Consider the following 23944-nt stretch of genomic DNA (forward strand, 5'->3'; position numbering starts at 1 on the left):
GTAGGATAGGAATGTCTTTACCTTGTGTATTAAGCATGAGTAATCGGTTCTGAAAAAACCAATGTTTCCCAGTTTTCACTCCCCCAAATTTAAATGCTCGTGTATGTGTACATCTATACATGCACTTTATTAGGAGGTCTTCCACAATGTTCCCCTAATTTCCAGAGTACACTTCTTAGGGTCCTGTATCCCATTCCCTAATTTTCCTTGTAGAAAATTCTTTTCCCCAAGTCCTATTTTTTCCTAATACCATGAATGTTGGAAACCCAAAACTGAAGAAAGTTGTTTGGAATTCTTTTGTTAAAAACAAAAGACTCTATGTAAACCCAGAGACAATCCTGTTTTTTGATAAGTATAGGAAGAGTCTCTTGCCATGATATATTTCTCTCTCTCTCTCTCTCGTGAAAGCTCAGCCTCACGATTTTGGTAGGCTTCCCTCAAGAAGGAAGCTATGTCTTCATATTTCTCAGGCTACACTGGTCACAACTAGGATGAATTATTCATGGAAATTCTACAAGGACTGTCTTGCTTGCTTCCACCCCAGTTTTGAGTTTTGAGACCTTATACTGGCAAATAGACCTAACCAGGTCCAGTTTAGAAGGCCCAATAAGGCTTTATTTGTGGGTATTAGGTGTGGTGGTGGTGTGAGCTTTTTGTCATCCCCTTTGCAGAGTATAGATTCAGCCCCTAACAGTATGTCTATACTGCAATTAAAATCCCATGTGTAGTCCATATCAGCTGACGCAGGCTAAGAGTCAGTTTCACTGCAGTGTAAATGTTTGTGCTTGGGCTGGAACTATGGCTCTAGGTCCCTGCGAGGTAGGAGGGTCTGCCCAAATGTCTACATTGCAGTTAAATAGCCTCTTAGCCCAAGCCCTCTGAGCCTAAGTTGGCTGGCCTGTGCCAGCTGCAGGTATCTCATTGCAGTGTAGACTTACCCTAAAAAGTCAGTTAAACTGGTGTACATACCGCTTAGATACTTCCTATCTACTGAGATTCTAAACATGCATTTTATACAGGATCAGAAAGAAAGTCTTACAGCCATGTCTTAGTACATATCATTACACTGAGGACTACATAACCTCAAGAATACAAGGTTGCATAAATTAAACAAAAAACAAAATTTGATCTAACCTTCGATTTTTATTTATTTATTTATTTGTCACAGTTCAGCATTACTTTGAGAGCTGTCTCTGGCTAATTTTATTGTATTTTTTTCCATGTTTTTAGTTAACAAAAGTTACCATCTTAATATTGCTTGAAGTTGCCTTGTGGTGATTTCAGGTACAAACATGGTTGCGTTTATCAATATGGTTTTCATTATTTTGTAGACTCAAAGTACTGATCAATGGCTTTTTTTCGGTAAGATTGATTCTATTGATCGCAAAGTGTCAAGTGTAATTGTATTTCTGCTTTAGCATGCCCTCATGGCAGTCTAAATGACAGTAGTATTCTAGTGCTAATCAAGATATATGTATTAAATAATGTGTGGCCCATTAAAGATGAAATCTTGTTGTTTCCTCTCAAGATCTGCAGTGGATTCAGATTTCTGATTCAAAAGAAGCTTTTAAACTTCTGAAGCTCGGGTTGAAGCACCAGAGTATTGCTTGCACAAAACTGAATACTTACTCCAGTAGAAGGTGAGAGAACCGTTATTGGTATTGTTCAATATAGGGTAGTAGAACACAAAAACCATGCTGGCCACTTTTTAAAATCTCTGTGGCGCTTGTGTTGTGGGGAGAGTCCAGACTTTTAGGTTCTGGATTTGACCTACTTTAATGGTGAACAAAAACTGCAATTTTTGCTCAGATCTTGCAATAAGATTGACCTACATAAGAATTAAACACCTTTTGCTGAAATGCCTTCCTTGAAGGTAAGACATTTAGCTGTTAAGTTTGTTTGCCTTTATATTCCAGTCTCATTTGGGGTTTGAAAAGTCCTCAGGCTTCTAATAATCAAGAAAGTGTTGGGTATGGGGGGATAATCTACTACTTCGCCTGTTTGAGCAATTAAAAAAAGACATTTTGGTCTCAAGCATATATTCTCATAAACACACATTCAGGATGTTAAGGTAAATTTTCATGTCAAAGTATATCTTCAATCATGAATCTCTCCTCACACAGGCATTATGGAGACTAACGTATTTTGAATTTTAGTAGTGTTGAAATTAGACCAGTTTTTAAAAACTTGTATTCATATCTTTTAGTCACAGCATATTCACTGTTAAAATGTTAAAGATTGAAGATTCTGAAGCACCTAATGTAACACGAGTCAGTGAGTAAGTGATTGTGTTTATTTCAAAGCTAACGCTAATTTTGCTGGCTTCAAAACACCTGAAAAGCAAAATAACTATTAATCTGTATTTTCAGATTGGCGCTCTGTGATCTTGCTGGCTCAGAAAGATGTACTAAGACGCGCAATGAAGGTGATAGATTGAAAGAGAGTGGAAATATTAACACTTCTCTACTGATTCTAGGCAAATGCATCAATGCACTTAAGAACAGTCAACAGTCAAAGTAGGTGCTACTATAACTGTTAAATTTTTGTGCCTTTATAGAATAGCTAAAGGTACCTTTCTATAGCATGTAGCACAAATGTTAACTGTAGTTGTGGTAGAAAAAGCAGTTTGATAAATTTCCTAGACTCTTCAGCCCAAATGTGCAAAATTTCTGGGAAGTCTGATAAACACACTGAGTAGTTTTTGGAAAATGCACCAGTTAATACACTTTTCAGACATTTTGCTGTTCATTCTGATTATTCAAATTCCTACATATTTTGAAACTTGTTTAGTCTTCCATGACAAGTGACTGATTTATTTGTAAACCAAGCTTTGGGGCAGGAAACCCCTGCATTCTCCCCCAGCTGTACACTTGTCTGTAAAGCATGCATCATCTGCTGGTGCTTGGATATTGGATGTCAGGACCAGCATTAAGGTACAGACCAGGCTTGTGAAGCACCAGAGGTTCTCAGCAGGGAAGGTGGATTTGGGGGAGGAATGCATCTAGCAGTAAGTCAAATTCTAAGTATAGAAAGGAGTTTTCAAACTTGGGACAGTGCAGAAAGCAGCTGTCCTTGATCAACTGTGGCTATAATTAATGGATATCTCTGGACACCATATCACATCGCAATGGTTTTACCTCAATCCATTACTCTTTTTCTAAAGGGCTAGCATAAAGCCTGTGTACCACTTAAGTGCCTCATACGCCCTCAAACTAGGGAGTAAGTGGAGCATAGGCCTCATGCTGGGTCTGCACAGGGTGACATTAAACTAGGAAGACACCATCAATTAGAAATGTAGCAAATTTTTTAAAAATGACAGACAAAGCTTTAGATGATACACCTACTCCTCAGCATCCTGAACTCTTGTGATTCTATAATCTCACTCTTCTTTCTCTGCACGCTAACCCCCATTACTGTGTGAGATCCACACAACCATACTACACAGGGGAAACAATGAAACTAAATACAAAGTGCTGTCAAGTACATGTAGCGAACCAAGTGTCTTTCTCTAATTTTACAGTAATGTGAGAGCTACTAAAAATACCTGTATGAGTAGTACCTTTAGCAGTGTGATTGTTTACTATCATTCTAACAATTTTTTAATGCTTAAATTTCGAAGACCTAATGTGGTCTGTTTTTTATGGTTAAAGAATCCAGGAATTGCAGATTGAAATGTTATGACTGAGGCTCTTTTTCCCTACTGAACTAGAATGTATCTAACTCTGGTATTTATTTTTTAGGCTGCAGCTGCACATACCATTTCGGGAAAGTAAACTAACTCACTTCCTTCAAGGCTTTTTCAGTGGAAAAGGGAAGGTATATATGATAGTAAACATCAGTCAGTGTGCTGCTGCATATGATGAAACCCTCAATGTGCTAAAGTTCTCCGCAATTGCCCAAAAAGTAAGTGCACTATAACTTTGAAGATTTTTAAAATAAAACTACAAAGTTACATTATGGAGATAATTTAGCAGTTCCATATCTGTACAATTTAGACTTGCATGTAAAGTCTCTAAAATCCCTATCATACTTCAGGTTTCAGAGTAACAGCCGTGTTAGTCTGTATTCGCAAAAAGAAAAGGAGTACTTGTGGCACCTTAGAGACTACCAATTTATTTGCGCATAACCTTTCGTGCATCCGATGAAGTGAGCTGTAGCTCACAAAAGCTTATGCTCAAATAAATTGGCTAGTCTCTAAGGTGCCACAAGTACTCCGTATCATACTTCAGTGATTTTTTAATTTTGTCTCTAAATTTGTCTCCTCATGATCAAATTAAATGTTCTATAATATTTCCTGATTGAAATACTTCATAGTTTTGGGAAGGAAACATTTAAAAAATGAGTCTTTACAAAAAGCTGTTGTGATTATAATGCTCTCTTGGGCTCTGCCAGCTAGAAAACCATAATCCCTAGAAATTCCAAACTTCACACATATGGCTCATTTTACCTCTGACCTGCTACAGATATTTTTAAACATTCATATATTTAATGCAAGCGTCTCACCCTGTTCTCTTATTGATTATAAGCTATTTGTTCTCAGCGAGCATGTGGTGAGAAGTACATCAGTGTTTGTTTGTTTTTTTTCCTTCCTCCTTTAATTTCTCCAATCTCTGGGGGGAGTTGCTTACTCTCCAGCACTAACTGCAGTCTGAATCTGCAAAAGGGACAAGCTGCCTTTAGCTCCTGAGACAGTCTTCCACAGTTCTTGCCAAAATAATGTATCGGCAGTTCTTCTATGTCAAAGGAATTAGCAACCCCATTCCTGAGGTGGTTTCATCCCTCTAGCTAATTTCCAGTGCTTCATTCCAGGAGAGTTCAGGGTCTCAAAACAGTGCAATTTCTGCATGACTCCTGCTCTTCTCTGCACTTCAAAAGTACTCCTGTTTTGTAGCGTGGCAGAAAATTTCAGGTGCAGTAACTGCAAGTGGGCATTGCCAACAGAATGAAGTACAGACCCCAGTTGCATGCTAAGTGATAGCCATGGCTGCAGGCTACCTCCATAAGTGCTTAGTATTCTCTAAACCAGTGCCTAACAAATAATTGACAACCTCTTTCCCTCAACAGATTTGTGTTCTAGACACTTCTTATGCTCCCCAACAGCAGCCATTTGTCCAGAAGTCTGCAAGAGAAGTGTCTCTCATAAATAATGCTGACCCTAAAATGCAGGGAGCAAGAAAAAGAGCCACTATACTTTGGGACAGGAGCCTGGAAGATGTGATAGAAGATGATGATGATGATGATGATTTAACTGTGGATAACAATGAGACACATGAGGAGCATGATATGGCAAAAGAGATGCCAAATGAGGAGGAGGAGGAACATGACATGGCAAAAGAGATGCCAAATGAGGAGGAGGAAAATAAAGTAATTATTGGAAAAGAAGTATATCAGGTATGTACCTGGGATGCTTTCAGAGTCAATACAATATAACTTTTGATGGGTACGGTTCATCCTTCCGATAATGTATTTGGGGGGGACTGAAGCATGCTGCCTGGTGCGGAAAGATGTGTAAAAATGGCTTTTTAAGTTCGGATTTGGTCATGATTTAGTTTGGTTGCACCCATTACTGAAAGTCAATGTAAATAGACCTCTTCTCAATGTACCATATGTACAGCATGGGCAAGCTGTGGACTTCAGTAATACAAAAAATCCTTTATGCCTATATTCTATGCATGCAAGATCTCTGGCAGCAAACTTTCTTCTATGCTTCAGCATGCTTATCAATTTAATGTGGGACAGAACTAGATTTGGAAACCACTCTTGCTTTGGGTTGTATTCTGCTGCGCTATATTCTCCAACTAATGCTCCTTGAGAAACAATGTCCATTTTAGAAATATACTGTTTAAAACTGTAGATTTTAACCTTGTTTTGAACAGATAAAATTCCGATCTTTCTTAGAAAAACTTTTTCTAACAGTTGATATAATTCATTGTAATGTTCTTTGGATTCTTGAACATGCTTGTTCTGTGTACATATGTATACAATATTGATGGTTTGCACTGGTACAGCAATTTACCAACATGTAATCTATCTACCAGTCCTCCTGGTTTTTTTTTTTTTGATAATGGTAGCAGAATTGGACACAACGGTTGCTCACATTTCAAAAAAAAAAAAAAAAAAAAAAATCTGAACCAATATTCTCATCTTTTGAAGAACCTTTTATTCTTGGAGCAGTGATTACAAAATCTTTCTGTAAACATTCCTTTATAAAAACATTAAAAGGCTATTTGTGATCATTGTAGAGACTACTAAATATAATAGAACACTTGAAAAGCAAGCTGATCAATGAGAGAAAAGATAAGTTACTCCTGGAATTAAAAATTCGTGAAGAAGTCACACAAGAATTTACTCAGTATTTTGCTCAACGGGAAACAGATTTCAGGTAAGTTAACTGATGCTTAGGTTTCTTTATAGTCTTCTAGTTGTAGGTAGTTTACACTGTTGTGGAACTCAGTCTTTTAACCTTAACCTATAGATGGTAAATATTTGTATCTTTTTTACAGTTGTAGGTAAAATGAAATAATAACGTAAAAGCCAAATACTTAGTGTTGGAAGTTTAACATACCTGCCCCTCCCCCACACCTCCACCCTGTGCAGACACTTATTCCAGTGTCTAATATAAGTGACTCTTTAGCTTAAACCCCTTCTCAAACATGTCAAACTGAAAAAGTTACTCCTTTTAACTGGAGTAAATGCTTATACAAGCATAGCCCACTGTGTATCTGTTCATAGTCATACCTCTACTTATAACAAACTTTCCTGTATATACAAGGCTTCATTTAAAAAAAAAAAAACAAAAAAACTAAACAGCCTTCTGTTTCATGAGGTCAATTTTGTTTGCTTTTTCACTATACCGAATGGATGGATTTGGTCAAATTTAAGTTGAGTTCTTCTCCCCCTCACCTCCCTTAGAAATTACATTGGTTAAGATTCTTTGTAAAAGAAAGAAGACTTACAAATTCTTTTTGACTGCTCTGGTCTTTCCCCTCAGTTTTCTTACTCTGAAGTCCTTTTACCTTCCAAAGCTAGTTCAAACCCCATACCCAAGTTGTCATTAACCACTTACCGTGAAAGCAACATGTATTGTATATAAACTTCACATTAAACAAAAATAAAAAACCCAGAGTTCTGTATTGACTGACTTAAATCACTGAAAGACGAGAACACTGAAAGACAAATGACAATTCTGAAGTCCCAACATCTCTCAAGCTACCAAGGCAAAAAATCAATGCCCTCTTGTTGGGAAGATGATGCATATGTTTTCAGTGGCTTTAGCCATAGAGTTCTAGCTACAGTTGCCTGTTGCACTGTCTACTAAAATTACAGGAAGAAAACCTGTTGCAAATGTACTCTAGTTGATGATGGTCCAATATAAATGCTTTCCAGAACAATAAAATGTTTCAATTCTAGAAGTCTTGAACTAAGTAATAAGACTTTGACGTGATTTGGGATAGACTTTGGACATCTGTAAATTCCAATCCCTGTATCAACTGCAGATATGTTCCGTGCAAGAGGAGGACATAAGAGCGCACTACCATGCTATAAGTAGTTTTGGTATGTGAGGCTCAAAAGCTACTTGAAATAGAATGGAATTGAATGGAAATCCTGATGAAACATATACACAAACTTAGTGTACAGCTTACCTTTAGTAAGATGCACAATTCAGACAACCTTGTGAAATCCTTGATCTGTAGAAATATTTTTCATAATTTTTAGTTACTGAACTCTTTCTGAAGACAAGGCTAATATACACTCGTGAAGTTTGTTAGAAAGAGCAGCTGTAACTTAAAATTAACTCAGTTCACAAAATGAACAAGCATGGGAGAATACCCAGGTTCTAACAGTCGGTGTCAGAGACGCACTATTATTCTTTTGTTCGTTTAAAAAAAAAAAAAGTAATTTCTAGCGTTAGAACTCTTTGAATACAGGCAATGTCTTTCTCATGAACGAGAGTTGCTGGAAAAAGCTTCTGAACAACGCTTGGAAATCTACAAGGATTTGGTAAATGAATGTGCCAAAAACCTGGATGAAGAACAGGAGATAAAGGATTCCCATTGTAATGAAAGAGCTGCAATGCTGGTAATTTCCCCCCTACATATTGCTGAAGAATCTGGCTTTGTACTATTACCTAACCTACCGTTAAGGGATGAGCACTTCTCATGGTTGGGTATTAATGTAAACTGACTCCAGATGCCAAGGAATTGATGTAGTGTGACATCAAGAATCCTTGTTCCAAGAAGGGTAGACCTTATTTCTTATTAAATTAGATGTCATTACCTTTTTAGCTTGTCGTTAAAGAACTCTCAAGATCTATTTTGGGCATTTTTCAAGGGATGAAAATTTAGATATGTGTACTATAAGATGACAAGTAGTTCAGGTTCTCAAATTTGGGCTTTGTGCACTAAAAAGATGGATGCACTTATAGTAGAATCTAATATAAATTTAACTTTGTTTAACTTCAGTGATGTATCTATTACAGGTGACTTTAGGCTCCTATAAACATATTCAGTGAGAGGAGCCTAAACATCTTTTCAAAAAGGAGTTGTGTGCACATCTCAAGCAGTGGGAGTAGCATATACATCTAAGGCATAATTAGGCCCTGGTGCTTGTTTTTGGCACAAGACAGGATATTGCAGCTTTGTCATCCTATTTTAACCTCTGCTTCCCCTTGTTCTTCATCTTAATTTTAAAAAAGCTGCGTCTTTAACTCTTCTATTTTACCTTTACAAAAATATATTTCCAGACTCTAGTTAATAACAATTCAGAAATTGACACAGACTGTTTACTTGATGTGTGTTTATACTCCACATTCTCCCAACTCAAGATATAATACTTTGTGGTTTGTGGGCAAAATTCTGCTGTTACTTGGGTTTATATCCGTATAATAGAGAAAATTTTACCCTTGTTTGTAAGTGCTGTTAAAAAAAGAGAGAGGCAGATATTATCCCCAAAGTGCAAGATGGCATCAGTCAGGATTAAAATCTGGGAATTCCTAGGTTTTATCCTTCCCTTTCTTGGACAAATTCATTCAGTTGTTCAACTGTCCATAGAAAAGATGTCTATACTAAGATTTGTCTAAAAGAATTTAGAATTCTCTTATAGCTGATACAAGCTATTTTAGCAATTTAGGCCATTGCTAAATAACCATAAAGCACTTTTCACTTCCTTTCTAGGAAGGAGGCAATAATGTAGCTCCTGAGAACTGTATTGATCTTGAGGGCATTATTAATTTTCTGCAAGATGATGTCACTGATATTAAGAAGCAGGCAGAAGAAGCTCACAGGTATATTGTATCCCTAGAAGACCCACAGGAAGCTATTGCTTGGCTTGAACAAAAACTGGGAAAAGTTACTGTTGAGCTAAGTAAAACCAAAGAAGAGCTGACACAGAGAACTAAAGGTGAGTGGGATAAAATAAGAGTGATTCTGAACTAATGCCGACTTAGAAAATGTGTTAAATTCTAATGAATAAAGTGGACTGGATATCTTAACCTGCTTAAGTTTAATATTTACTACAAAGTATTTACCATCTGCTCATAATGTGATCTTTCTAGTTGATCAAATTGGATGTTACCTTTATTTTTATTTTACTTTAAGCTCAACTAAACCACCAATCTTATTTAAAAATTATAGAACAGTTCAGTTATTACTTAATTTGAAAAGATGCAGCCTTATTCAAGTTAAAATGTAATCTTCTAACTTTAGGATGTTTTTTTTTTTAATTGACTCTTATTGATTTTACATTTTTAAGAGCATGCACAGCATATATTCTAATAACTGAAATTACTGTATTTTACAGGTAACCTTTCACTGAAGTTTGATTTCACAAGAGAACTAGTGCCTTGCAATATACCTATAGTAGAATTCTCAAAGTATGAATCCAGTTGCATAGACTTTTACTCCAGAAAATCTAGTGGGTTTTAAATTTATCACATTGAGTTTTTTTCAACTTGTCATTTAAAGTAATTACTTGACCACAATATATTTGAGGGGATTTTTGTCTTCTCTGAAATGGGCTCTAATTTTAGTCTGAATGGAAAAAAATTACTTCACCCCCTTCCCCAACACCCCCCCCCCCAAAAAAAAAAAAGGCAGCTTAAGTACATGCCTGCTGTTGGGGAAACAAAACTGTCTAAAGTTTTAGAGGAAAAATGGTAGTGGGTGGAGTGACTGGCTAGTGGGTGGAATCAACTCACTGAATGCTGAAGACATGGAGTTTATAAACTATTAGGGGGGAATTGATTTGCTAAATTCTAGAAACTTCTGGAATGTATGTAGAGCATATATTAACGATAAATCTAGTTAGCTTATCTTTCAGTTCTTAGTGTGAATTCACTACTTTCTCATTCTAACTAGTAAATATGAAAGCTGTTGATTATATGCTGGAAACAATTATTAATATTTAATGATTACTAGATATCAGTGTGTGAACTACTAATTCAACATGCCTAAAGTCCAAAGTGATTGGAAACACGTGATTACGTAGCCAAAAACAATGCAAATACTATTCTTCAAAATAAAACATTTTGAAACAAATACCTGTCAGCAAGTATGTCTGTAACAATACAGACAACAACAAAAATTTCAGGAAATGTTTTTGACAAATAGGTTCCTTACTAGGCATATTAATACAGAACTCATGAGTAATAATTCAGTTAAACTATAATACAGAACCATATTTCCCGCACCCCTCAGAAGCAGTGCAAAGGCTTGATGGAGTCAGGTTAATGGAGGAGCTGAGGGAGAGAGAAGTAAATTGCTGGGAAGGAGTCTGGGTGCTAACTTGAAAGGTTGTTGAGTATGGGTGGGAAAAGTATGGAACAGATTTTTTTTTGAGGGGGCAGGAGGGATTGTTAGGGAACATTTTCATGCAGACCCTGGCTGACCCCTAGCCTGTCCCATTCAGTCAGGCACATCTGCCCTGTCCCCATGTGTTCCTGCACCCTCATGTGTCCCTGCACTCCCTGTAGACGTGTCCCTCCACCTCCACTCTCACCCCTGCCCCTATGTAGCTCTGCACCCCTTCCCATTAGCATGTAGTCCTATACCTCGCTCCCCCCCCTATGGCCCTGTGCCTTCACTCCCATTCAGCTCCTGCCCCAGTCTGTCCTCTCCCACTAGCCCTTATGAGCCCCTGTCTGACCCCCAGCACCCCACGCTGTCTGTCTCCCCATAGCTCCTGCCCTGGCCCATTGCGAAGAAGGCAAGCTCTTCCTCTTCCCTCGCTGGCTAGGAGCTGCTGTTTTTTTTCTATCGCCACAGCTCCCTCTGATGGGCAAAAGGCAGAACTGCAGCAACACTTCAGCAGAAGGGTTTTTTCTGTGCAAAAAATGTAGTGTGCAGCTCATTAATTATGCATGCGCAGTAGCGCAGAATTCCCCCCAGAGTATAATAATGGCTACAAGCATACCGCAAAAAGAACTAAGTAGACTGCAACCTATTAATTCTGTGTCTGAAAAGAAAATCATAGAATATTGTGTCCAAGTTGCTGAAGATGCTATCCATGATACAGAGGAAGTACTTAGTACTCTGCCACTTGCTCAGACGGCTAAAATTAAAACTCAGAGGAGGTGCAACCCTCCTAAACTGATGACCGATGCTAGTTCAGCACCATATCTAAAACTTGCTAATGTAACACTTGGCACAGTCCTAAAGCATCTTGTGGCGCTTCAGTTTTTTCTTTTTGCAACAATCAGTTTCTTGGTTGGTTGGCTGGAGGTTGTGTTTACATATGAATGCCCCGTCCAGGATGCTACCTGATGTACTGAGGTTTCACTGAGCCTGGCTGCTCCACTAGCCTGGGCTCCCTCTCTCTGTTTCGCTGAATCAGGCTCTCCGGCCTCGAGCAGCACGCGTGCGCGCACACACATGCACACAGAGGTAGGGATGCACCAGCTGTAGAATTATAAACCCTGACATGACGCACCTTCCCACTAACACTCAGAACCTTCAGGAGGACTTACTACATTTACCTCCAACTACTGTAAATTCTAAATCTTGCAATGAGCATCAAGAGGACTCTATCAGCGTAGAATAGCATTTTTTTCCAAATAGGCTCACTCTGCAGAGGTACTAAACGTTAAAAACCAAAAAGGCTACGTTGTAAACTTAATTTAAAAAAATGGAATCACACTAAGCAGGGAGGAGATTGGAGAAGTTTTATAAAAACCTTTCCGTTGTTTAGTCAACCTGATCAATCAAGATAGAAAAGCTGAGCTGTGAGGAAGAGGGTGAAAAGACTTTGGTTTAAATATTGAGGTGGTTCTTTCTCTTACAACATTTTAAAATTGTGGATTCAGATATCTGCCCTAAAATCTCTGCTTGTGAAGGAGCTTGTGTTCCTGTTGGTTGCATCAAAATAGAGGAAATATGTGAAAATTTATAACTTTGTCCTTAAAAAGAGGTGTGGGGAGGGGGTAACAAACCTCCATTCCTGTCTAGCTTGCACCAGCATTGGTCATGTATTTGCAGCACACCTGGAATGATTGAAACTTTCCTAACAGGTTAGAGGCTGGAAAAACAAATAAGCAAGCAAATCAGTATCTCAGGACACTCATGAGTAGTGGGCTTATCTAAGCTGACTCCAGACTCTATTATTGTGACCTATTTCCGGAACTGAAAGGGGGGTGGGTGTGTGTGTGTGTGTGTGTGAGAGAGAGAGAGACATACATCTGGATTTCCTTCACTTACCCACTTGTGGGCTTGGTGGCCTTTTTCTTGGCGGAGGGGTAGCTTTCCTATATTGGGAGTGGAAAAAATCACAGTCCTCGTTTAATGTATTAAGGTCTCTAATATTAAAGTTATTGTTCTGAGCAGGACTCGAGCAGGCTTACAGGAAGAAGCCGCCCATTTGCTTAAAGTGCAATTATTTGGATAATTTTGGTTGAAATATATGCATTTATTTTTCCAAACTATTTAAATTACTCCTTTGAAAATCAAAAAATATTTTCGACTGCTAAATCAAACTGGGGGGAATAGTCTCGATGTATCTCAAATATTGGCAAATGACTAAAACCTTATTATAGAAAGACTTCGCCAATTTACTGAATGAACTACTAGTTTGCAATCTATGTAATGCAAACCAGTTTCTCTATTTGATTACAGAGATTGAAATGCAAGTGATTAAATTAAGTGAATCTGCTCAACAACTTGAAGAAGCTACTGAGGTAACTCTTAGAGAGAAATAAATTCACTGAAACTTATATCTGCTTTAATTATTCATACAAAATTACAATAGCTTAATGTCTAATTTCATAGTGTGCTTAACTGAATAGACCTAGCACTATTATGGTTTGTTTTTCATGGTGTGTTTGAGTGCAAACGATTTGGAGTCATGTTATAATTAGGGCTTTCAAGAGATTAAAAAATTTAATAACAATTAATTGCATTGTTAGACAGTAATATAATCCTATTTATGAAAACATCCAAAAATATTTATTACATTTTCAAATATATTGATTTCAATTACAACACAATACAAAGTGTACAGTGCTCACTTTATATTTATTTTGGATTACAAGTATTTGCACTGTGAAAAAATATATATATTTTTCAATTTCACCTAATACAAGTACTGTAATGCAATCTCTTTATCATGAAAGTTGAACTTACAAATGCAGGATTACGTACAAAAAAACCTGCATTCAGAAATAAAACAATTTAAAATTTTAGAGCCTACAGGACCACTCAGTCCTACCTCTTTGTTCAGCCAATCGCTCAAACTTTGTTTACATTTGTAGGAGATAATGCTGCCTGCTTCTTGTTTACAGTGTCACCTGAGAGTGAGAATAGGCGTTCTCATGGCACTGTTGTAGCTAGTGTTGCAAGATATTTATGTGCCAGATGCACTAAAAATTCATCTGTCCCTTCATTCTTCAACTACCATTCCAGGGGACATGCATCCACGCGGAAAACTGGTTCTGATCGATAACCATCCAAAGCAGTGTGGATCGACACATATTCATTTTCATTATCTGAGTCAGATACCACCAGCAGAAGGTTGATTTTCTTTTTTGGTGGTTCAGGTTCTGTAGTTTCCACAAAGGAGTGTTGCTCTTTTGAGACTTCTGAAAGCATGCTCCACACCTCGTCCCTCTCAGATTTTTGTAAGGCAGTTCAGATTCTTAAACCTTGGGTTGAGTTCTGTAGCTATCTTTAGAAATTTCACATTGGTACCTTACTTGCGTTTTGTCAGCTCTGCAGTGGAAGTGTTCTTAAAATGAACATGTGCTGGGTCATAATCCGAGATTGCTATAACATGAAATATATGGGCAGAATGCGGGGAAAAACAGAGCCAGAGATCTACAATTCTCCCCCAAGGAATTGTCACAAATTAATTAACACATTATATTTGTAACGAGCTTCAGGAAGCATGACCTCTGGAATGGTGGCCAAAGCATGAAGGGGCATACGAAGGTTTAACGTATCTCACACGTAAATACCTTGCAATGCTGGCTACAACAGTGCCATGCAAAAGCGTTCTTGTTTTCTGGTGACATTGTAAATAAGAAGGCGGCAGCATTATTTCCTTTAAATTTAAACAAACTTGTTTGTCTTAGCGATTGGCTGAACAAGAAGTTGGACTGAGTGAACTTGTAGGCTCTGATGTTTTACATTGTGTTGTGTTTGAGTGCAGTTATGTAACAAAAAATCTACATTTGTAAATTGCACTTTCACGACAAAGATTGCACTATGGTACTTGTTTGAGGTTAATTTAAAAATACTATTTTTACAGTGCAAATATTTTTAATAAAAATAATATATACTTTGATTTCAGTTAAAACACAAAATACAATATATATGAAAATGTAGAAGAACATCCAAACTGTTTAATAAATTTAAGTTGGTATTCTATTGTTTAACAGTGTGATTTAAAAACTGCAATTAATCATGATTAATTTTTGAGTTAATCATGTGAGTTAACTGTGATTAATCGACAGCCCGAGTTACAACGCGTTCCTGTTATCTAAAACCTAGTAAAAATGTAACTTTTCTCATCTCAAAGAAAATGACGACACAGAATAAGCGGATTCAAGAGCTAATAAACATTGTGGAGCAAAAAGATGATGTTATAAGTAGACTAAAGGACCTAATATCCCATTTAGAAACTACAGTAAAAGACTACGTAAGTTTTCAGCTCTTCATTTCTTAAAATGTACAAAACTTACTTTGATTTTTTTAATGCTCGTAATAACTGGTTAAAAGATGGGAAACAGGGTAGGAAAAAATGATCAGCCCTCAAAATGGAGAGTGGTAAATAGCGGTGTCCCCCAAGGATCTGTAGTGGGCCCAGTGCTATTCAACATATCCATAAAGTGTCTGGAGAAAGGAGGACAAACGGTGAGGTGGCAATGTTTGCAGACAACTTTTTTTTTTTTTTTTTTTTTTTACTCAAGATAGTTAACTCTTCACAGTCTGCTTTGGATCTCACAAAACCTGGTGACTGGGCACCAAAATGGCAGATAAAATTCAGTGTTGATAAATGTAAAGTAATGCATGCTGGAAAACATAATCCTAACTACAAAATGATGGGATCTAAATTAGCTCTTACCACTCAGGAAAGAGATCTAGGAGTCACTGAGCGGATGTTTTCAATGTCCAGCGGCAGTCATAAAAGCTGACAGTCTTAGGTGCCATTAGGAAAGGGATAGATAAGACTGTAAATATCCTAATGCCACTATATAAATCTATGAATACTGAGTGCAGTTCTGGTTGCCCAATCCTAAAAAAGATGTATTGGAAATGGAAAATGTACAAAGAAGGGCAACAAAAATGATGAGGGATATGGAAGAGCTTTCATATCAGGAGAGATTAAAAAGATTGGGACTGTTCAATTTAGAAAAAAGACAAATAAGAGGGGATATGATAGAGGTCTATAAAATCACAAATGGTATGGAGAAAGTGAGTAGTGAAGTTATTTACCCCTTCACATAACACACAAACCAAGCACCCAGTGAAAGTAATAAGCGATAAGCTTAAAACAAAAGGAAGTATTTCTTCACACAACATAGAGTCAACTTGTGGAACTTGTTACCAGGGGATGTTATGAAGGCCAAAAATATAACTGGCTTCAAAACAGAATTACGTAAGTTCATAGAGGATAGGTCCATCAACGGCTATTAGCCAAGATGGTCAAGGGAAAGGTCTGTGGAGTGGCCATTTTATTTGGGAGACTGAATCTATAGTTGAAGATGGAAAGAAGTTGTGGGCAGGAGGCTAGAGTTATGACATGAAAGTCAAAATAAATGGGAGACTGAAATGAAGAAATAAAGCCTTGGGAGGGGAGGGGGAGCAGTAGATTATTTAAAGGAGACTTTTTAGTGAGCAATTCAGAGGAGAAAGCACATAGCAGGAAATGAGTTGGAGACAGACAGAAAGCAGCAGCCCCCAACACCATCTCCATGGTTCTTTTTCATTATGGTGTGGAGGAGAAGGAACAGTAATAGAGACATTGTTGCACTGTGAGCCAAGTTTCAGTGGGGGCATGAAGGTGGAGGAAGCAGGAGAAGAGAGGTCAGAAATATTTGGAGACAAAGCAGGTATTCCAGAGCTATCCTGATCACCATCCAGTCATTCTTTTCTTCCCTGCCTTTGACATGGTTGACTGACTTAGTAGCGATGTACAATGGTTGTAACCACTGAGAACCTTTGGGATGGTATGGGCCTATAAGTACATTGGTGGTAGTGACTTAGTGTGTGCATCAAAGTCCAGTAAGTGTCAACCAGCCTGAAACAATCTTCTCGAGAAATACCATTTGCATGTAAAAATGATCTTATGTTTGCAGCTATGCATCCACTTTTTCTACAATAAATCCACACTGATTTATTCCATACAGTACATTAGGGGATGCAAATTAACATGGACTTATCTTATTCCTGTCTTTCAGTTTGTCAGTAGTGCAACCACTTTTGAGGGCTATACCTATACTCCAAAACTTCTTAGGATTACGCAAGATATGGCTCCTGTCATTTCCTCATTCTCCAATTAATTTCCCCAAAGCGAACAGTCCATACCATGCTTTCACACCTGGACAAATCTCCAGGTGTAGAACTACAAAAAATCCAAAAAGAACAAACCTTTAACTCTGTCCACCCATCTTATTAAATAACATGGTAGTGCAGTGATTTTCAGACTTTTGTACTGGGGACCCCTTTAACATAGCAAGCCTCTGAGTGTGCCTGCTCACCCCCTTATAAATTAAAAACACTTTAATCTATTTTACACCATTATAAATGCTGGAGGCAAAGCGGGGTTTGGGGTGGAGGCTGACAGCTTATGACCCCCCACATCATAACCTTGCGACCCCCGAGGGGTCCCGAACCCCAGTTTGAGAACCCCTGTGGTAGTGTGACGATGAAGTGCTATAACCGCATGGCGTTTTTCATAGGTGTCTTGTGCTGTCTTATCTATCTGGCCAGCCTGGTCTTGTGCATGCAAAAACCTTAATCTTAATATTTTGGTCAAATTTATAGTCCATAGCAGAAATTAAAGCATTTGCCAACCTATCCTTTGGGCTTACTATTTATCATGGGCACTTCTAACCTAATTGGAAAGTACATCAAGTAGTGTTGATGGTAGGAAGAGTTAAGGCTGTTACTAAGAACTTTCACTTTTGAGAAGATGAGAAAAAGTATAAAATTTTTTTGGAAAAGTCACCCAAATGCTTTCTGTAGGTAGTAACAGTTTCTGTAGCTTTTGATATATATTACTGTTCTCTTGATGGAATACATAATCCCTCTGACTCATGCACATTATCTGTATTAGTGCTTTTTCTTTTCTTCCCCTTTGTGCTATGTTCTATACTCCAAAGCATTGTACACCTCTTTATTGCCCACAGAAAAAGCAATTTATAGCTGACTTTTTCTCCCCAACAAAAATCCTTGTAGGAAGATGTTATATGGCTATTTGTCTAATTTTTTTGTTTTCATATTCAGCTGAGATTTATTGCTTGTAACATGGTTGGCTGCTTGTTTTGTATAATGGCATGAGGTAACTAATTTTATTTAAATGTAGGACAACACTGTAACTACTATTAAAAGACACATGGCAAACGAGAACAGCAATGGGAAAATAGAAGGCACTCAGTCTAGTGACAGTGTGAAGCATGTGCTGGATGTAGGAAGAAAACGCTGTTTTGAAAGTAAGCCTACCCAAGAGGAAGAGCCACCTACAAAGAAAGGTACCATTTCTACTGCAGCCGAACAGGGAGCCTTCCGAAAAAATCTGATTCCAATGCCAGAACAAAAGCAAAAACTCGCAATTCGTAAACTTTATCGTCTGAGGAGAAGAAAGTCAGCAACATTAAATGCTAAATGGAAGTAACTGTTTATTTTCATTGTCTTGTGTGTTGCCTCTAAATTCTTAAAATAAAAACTGCTTTTAGATGTCTTGCTTCCCCTTTGCTATGTCTGCTAATACATTTGCAAATTCTGATGCAGAAAAGATATTTCTGTTAAAGTGGACTTTGCCTACAACTGGCATGTTTAACTACTGTTTTTTCTGCCAAGCTTGCTGTTAACCTTCTTAAACATTCTTACCATTTTCCTGCCTGAGCTCTTTTTAGAACTGTCTGAAGTGTCAATGCGGTCTGTGATTCATTCTGTCATATTGTATGTAGATGCTGTACACACTTCAGGTATTTCATTAGATCAGTGTATAGAAACATGTAAATGCTGCATGCTAAAACCCTATATATAATACGCAAAGCTGACAATGGTAAAACTCAAATTCATTTGGGATCTAGTGTTTCTCATAAACCTCTCTTTACTGGTAGAAACTGCATTAAGTAGGCATTCTAGTCATGTATGGCATGCGTCTACATAACTGTTCAGTGTCTGCAGCTTTGAAATCTCCCTGCTCTGCTTGCTTGAACTGTGAGCTTGCTTGGCCTCTGACTGCCAAGGATCATGTAGGTGCCTCCCCAGAAGCTAAGGGGCCTCTAATAGGTGCAGCATCTATGCAATCTGAGTAGGGGTTGCAGATGGGAATATGTTGACCCAAACAAGAATCAAGGAAAGGCAATGGGGCAGTCTAGAGGCTTTTTCCTCTCTCCTTCCCTCAAGTAAGGAGCTAAAGGCTCCCCCAGTTAACAAGTGGAGATGGATTAAAGCTACCTAGACTCTGCTTTGGGATCAGAAATGCCACCTAGTGGTAAAATTGGAAGCAAAACATGGGGGTGCAGGTAGGCCAGCCCCCACCATGGGATTGAGAAGTAACAGCTGTTGAAGGGCACTTCCTTCAGTGCCATGTTAAACAAAGGAGGAGTGGTATAGCAAGTTCCATAGGTCTAGGACATAGCAGATAAGCAAGCTGCTGATGCTGCTTTCTCTAACAAGAGAAGAAACTGATATGCCTGTGAAGACCATCACACATGTTGGTTAGAGCCAACCTTGGGTCTGCATGGAACTACCTTCTGGAGAAACCATGTACATGCCAACAGGGGAGAAAGTGATGACAAAATTAAGCAGGCATTAAACCCCTTGTTATAGCAGACTGTGTCTGATACCTGCTCTAATCTTGGTATTCATGCCTAATGGCAGTTTGTAAATACTAATTTTTAGCACTGAACAGGAAACTAGATAGAAGTGGTACATTAATGCTACTGTTTAAGTTGTGGAGTCAGGAAACGCAAACTTTTCAAAACATAAAACTTAGTCTTGGGTACTCTCTTTAAAGAGCGCTCGGTCAAATCTTAAAGGTCGATTGGTTGTCTCGAAAAAGTGTTCAGAGACTATTTGCTTCACATTAAGCTCATAACTCAAAAATGGCCACATGTATCTTCCTCAAATTTTGCTTAAAAAATCACCTTTTCACAGAGAGAATGTAAATTTTAGCAACCAAGACTTAGGGTGAAAAAGAAATTTCAGTTTTAACTATCCTTCAGCCTTTGGATGCATCCGATGAAGTGAGCTGTAGCTCACGAAAGCTTATGCTCAAATAAATTGGTTAGTCTAAGGTGCCACTAGTACTCCTTTTCTTTATAGTAAAAGAGAAAAATCTTAGTCTCTTCAGAGGTGGGCTGTCTATGTTGAAAGTCATGTACCCTATCACCGCAATATAAACAAAGTTCCCCAAATGATCTTAGCTGTCAATTGTAAAGCACCTAAAATATTTGGAACTGATTCTGGGCTTTCTCTAACCTACAAAACTCAGTCATACTATGGGTGTCAGAATACACCTTTTCTGTAATCCATTCCATTCACAGAACATAAGCCACATACACCTTTTCCTGCATCAGCAGCAGGATTTTATTACATAACTTAATATAGAGAATACATGATGGCTTTTATATAAGTCTGTTTTGTGGGCCCCGTCAAGGAAAGAATGCTGGGTCTCAACAGGAAGCTGGCTATTTCCCTTTCCAATGTTTCTAATGTTGGTTTCTATCTACTGCTGGCTTACGAAGTCTGACTCTAAAGCCATGACACTTCTGTTAGTAAAGCTAGTGCTTGCTTATCCTATCCCTCATGCAGGAGTAATTTTTGGTGGGGTGGATTCTAAATTTATGGGGTAAAGGAGGAAATAGACACTCCCCCTCCCCCGCCCCGGAAGCTAGCTCGCTCTCGCCTTTTTTGTTTTGTTTTGTTTTTCTATTTTTTAAAAGGTGTCTGACTAAACTTATTACTCTATAATAAACCAGTCTTGGGTCAATGGACTATTTGCCATAGATATGTACAAATTGCACAATAGTCATTGCTTTATTAATGCTGCTTCAACTTAGCACATGGAAATTCCTTCCACCTCTGTGTGTCTACACACACTAATGCTAGTTCAGAAGTATCTCCTCAAGGTGTACTGCTGTAAATTTACAAAGTACTCTAATGATAGTTTGTGCAGTCTACCTACAACTTACTGTGTTTGCAAACTGCACCATTTTCTACACAGATTTTATATTCTGTAAAAACACACTTTTCCCTGCCAATTCCATATGTATTTGACCAGGGAACTACTCCCTAACACTGCATTATGTGTAGCTGCAGTAGAAAATTTTCCCAATTTTTCAGAAGTGATTCTAGCTGATGTCAATGGGAGTTGCAGTTTGCTCCATTGTTAGGGTTAATCAGCCTTAGCGTAATAAAAACAATAACATTTTAAAGGTGGAGCTCAGACTGCGTGTGTGTTTTGAGAGCTCTTTGTACCCTTGAAGTTTTTTGAGGTCTCCAAACTCTCAACGTTTTGTCTTCAGGAGCATTTCTTCATACTTTTGTGAGGAAGGCAGTGCAGAAAATCAGTTTTACTTTTTTGGCTTCCTTTCTCTACTTCCCTCTGCACACACATTTGACTTCCCAATATACCTTCTCTTCTAACCCTTAAGCTGCCATTGTGTCAAATCAGAAGCAGATTTGGGAAGGAAAACCTTCAGCATATGGTGGAAAGGCATTAGGTGCCACTTACTTAAAGAAGCAGCGGACAGTTGCTTGTGGCAGAGGTGTGGACAGTTTACACAACCCAAGAAACTCCTGGTTTCTCTCTGCATCTGGCAGATGGGTGTATCTGTAGGATGTAAGATTGTTGGGCCAGCTAAGGTGTAAAATTGAGGATGGTTGAGTGTCAGGTAGTTATTTTTGTGCACTAGGCATCACAAAGTTTTACCATCACTGCAGCAGATTAGGAACCTGAACAGAGCACAAATCAGCGTCAAGCCATTCATGTTCTGGCTTACTGAAAGTCGAGACAATGTACACCCTGTCTGGAAGTCTAAGGAAGATACTATCTGTAGTACTGTTCAAACATGTAGCTTCCAGGTTTTGGGATCACCTTTAAAGGCCAAACTTCAAAATATTGCGTAATGTGAGGATTTAAGGCTTACTATACCAGCCAAAATCTCCCACAGAGTTTTGAAAGTTACTTCTTGATATGTATAATTTATTAATATTTTTGCTTTCAAGAGCAATACAGTGATACTTATTTTTCTTTTTATAGGGTCCATTAGAAGTGCAGGTAAAGGTGATGCAATAGAGCAAAAGAAAATTGAAGAAATGCAACAGAACATTTTAGAAAAAGAGGCAGAAATATTAGCATTACAGGAAAGAAGTGAATCCCTAGACTGTCAATTAGCTATACTTAAAGAAAAACTTTCAAATGAAAAAAGGGAAAAAGAAGGGTTCAATAGACAGATGGCAAACTTGTGCCTGGAGCTATCTTCTTCAAAAGAAAGGGCTTCTGGTTTGAGTGAGGAGCTCCAGCAGTGTCAGGCTAGTTATGGGAAAATAGCTTCTGAATTAGACACACAGAAAGTTATAAATAAAGAGCAAGAAGAGAAGATTAAACAACTGACTACAGAGGTAGAAGCCTCTAGTCAGAATATTATAGTCAAAGTGTCACAAATAAAAGCAATGCAGACAAAGATAGATGAGTTGCATAAACTTGATTTAGAATCTCATATTGTAGATGTTGATCTGGTCAATCTAAAGGATTTTTTGGAAGATTCTCAAAAAGATAAACCAGGGAAAATTCAAATGCATTCCTTAAACACACAGTGCCAGACATCTAATATTGCAGATGTCAGGCGAGAGAGCTCTTTCCATTGCAGTATTGAGGGCATTTGGAAAGAGTGCAAGCAAATTATTAAGGCCTCCTCCCAAAAAAGTAATCAGATCCAAGAACTCCTTCAACAAGTTGAAAATTTACAAAAGAGCATCAGTGAGGTTGGGAATGAGAACAATCAACTAAAAATACAATTGGATGACCTTACAAATCAGGGTAATTTGTCCATAAAGGAAAAGGAAAACCTTGTTAATCAGTTACAAGAACAATTACGGGAAAAAATCTGTGAGTCTGAAAAACGTGTGGCTGAAGATAGAAGTGCAATTACCCATCTTGAGAAACAAAGTGCCAGCCACAAGGAGAAAATAAAAGAGCTTGAATGCCTCTTGGAGGCTTATAGGGCTAAAGATGACAATGCAGCCAGGTTAGAACAAATACTTAAGGAAAAAGAATCTATCATTTTAAAGATGGAAATGGATATAAAAGACCTGGAAAAGAAATGTATGAATTCAGCAATAAAAATCAAAGAATTAAATGATCAGGAAACAAAACTGAACGAGGAAGTCATACAGTTGAAGAATAACTTGAAAACTACTGAACATTCACTTCAGGAAAAGGAGAGAGAAGAAGAAGAATCAAAAAAAGTTACAGAACAGTAAGTACAGCATTGAATAGACACTTGAGATGAAATCTAAGATGAGACTAGTTTGAATGTGCATCTGCTCAGTTCCAAATAACACTCAGATACTTATCCAGATTAAACTGCTAAGAAGTGGTTTAGATACTAAAATTTATCTTTGAAAATCATTTGTACACATTACTGGCTATTTTTTCTCTTTGTTTAATTGTATATCTTGATAATGTATAAAACCCAGTAAGTAAATTCCTACCTGTAGCATCAGTACATGGAAGGAAACATGAGTACAAATGTAGACATTGCAATTAAACTTGTCATTAACAGTAAAAGCAATCCATTTTACAAGGTAATACTTGTACCAGGTGTACTAACTTCTTTTCGATAGGGAACTATTTCTAACTTCTCCAAATTTTCTACAATGTACCTACCTTGTGTAGTAAATTAGGTTTTTGGGGTTGGGGTTTTTTTCCCCCCTCTAAAAGTCAGAGTAGAATATCTTCTCAGGTGGAGATTGTCTGATCAGGTTTTTTGCACTTTATCATAATGCATCTTTTTGCCATAATTATCAGTTATTTCTAACTAAATTATATCTCCACTAGTGAAATGGACATAGATGCTTAATGATTTTTCAGGCTAAGTAAATATGGTACAATCATGAGTATTTATTTTATTCACTTTATCCACCAGATTCAAATGTCTTCTAGAAAAGAGCTTGTGTTTAAGGGACTCTCAGAATATGAATAAGGGGAGCCTGGTATGTTTAGGGTCTCCTGCATCAGTTTGTTGAATGCCATACAGTGGAGTATACCCAATTATTGTATT

At 37.8% G+C, this 23944-nt stretch overlaps 1 protein-coding gene across 2 annotated transcripts in view; it reads left to right on the forward strand.

The window, feature by feature from the left end:
- The window catches only part of KIF20B (kinesin family member 20B), a 73480-nt gene that overhangs the window by 19130 nt on the left and 30406 nt on the right, over nt 1–23944 (forward strand). For both annotated transcript variants that reach the window (XM_084635431.1, XM_084635430.1), the window contains exons 9-20: nt 1529–1640; nt 2207–2278; nt 2370–2516; nt 3741–3903; nt 5065–5391; nt 6243–6382; nt 7929–8079; nt 9174–9399; nt 13104–13165; nt 15004–15123; nt 18013–18178; nt 21922–23140. In XM_084635431.1, the coding sequence (XP_084491557.1) occupies nt 1529–1640; nt 2207–2278; nt 2370–2516; nt 3741–3903; nt 5065–5391; nt 6243–6382; nt 7929–8079; nt 9174–9399; nt 13104–13165; nt 15004–15123; nt 18013–18178; nt 21922–23140 (2905 nt within the window). The remainder of the gene's footprint in view (nt 1–1528; nt 1641–2206; nt 2279–2369; nt 2517–3740; nt 3904–5064; nt 5392–6242; nt 6383–7928; nt 8080–9173; nt 9400–13103; nt 13166–15003; nt 15124–18012; nt 18179–21921; nt 23141–23944) is intronic.

The sequence above is a fragment of the Lepidochelys olivacea genome (genome assembly GCF_965140295.1).
Source record: "Lepidochelys olivacea isolate rLepOli2 genome assembly, chromosome: 7".
Taxonomy (NCBI): domain Eukaryota; kingdom Metazoa; phylum Chordata; order Testudines; family Cheloniidae; genus Lepidochelys; species Lepidochelys olivacea.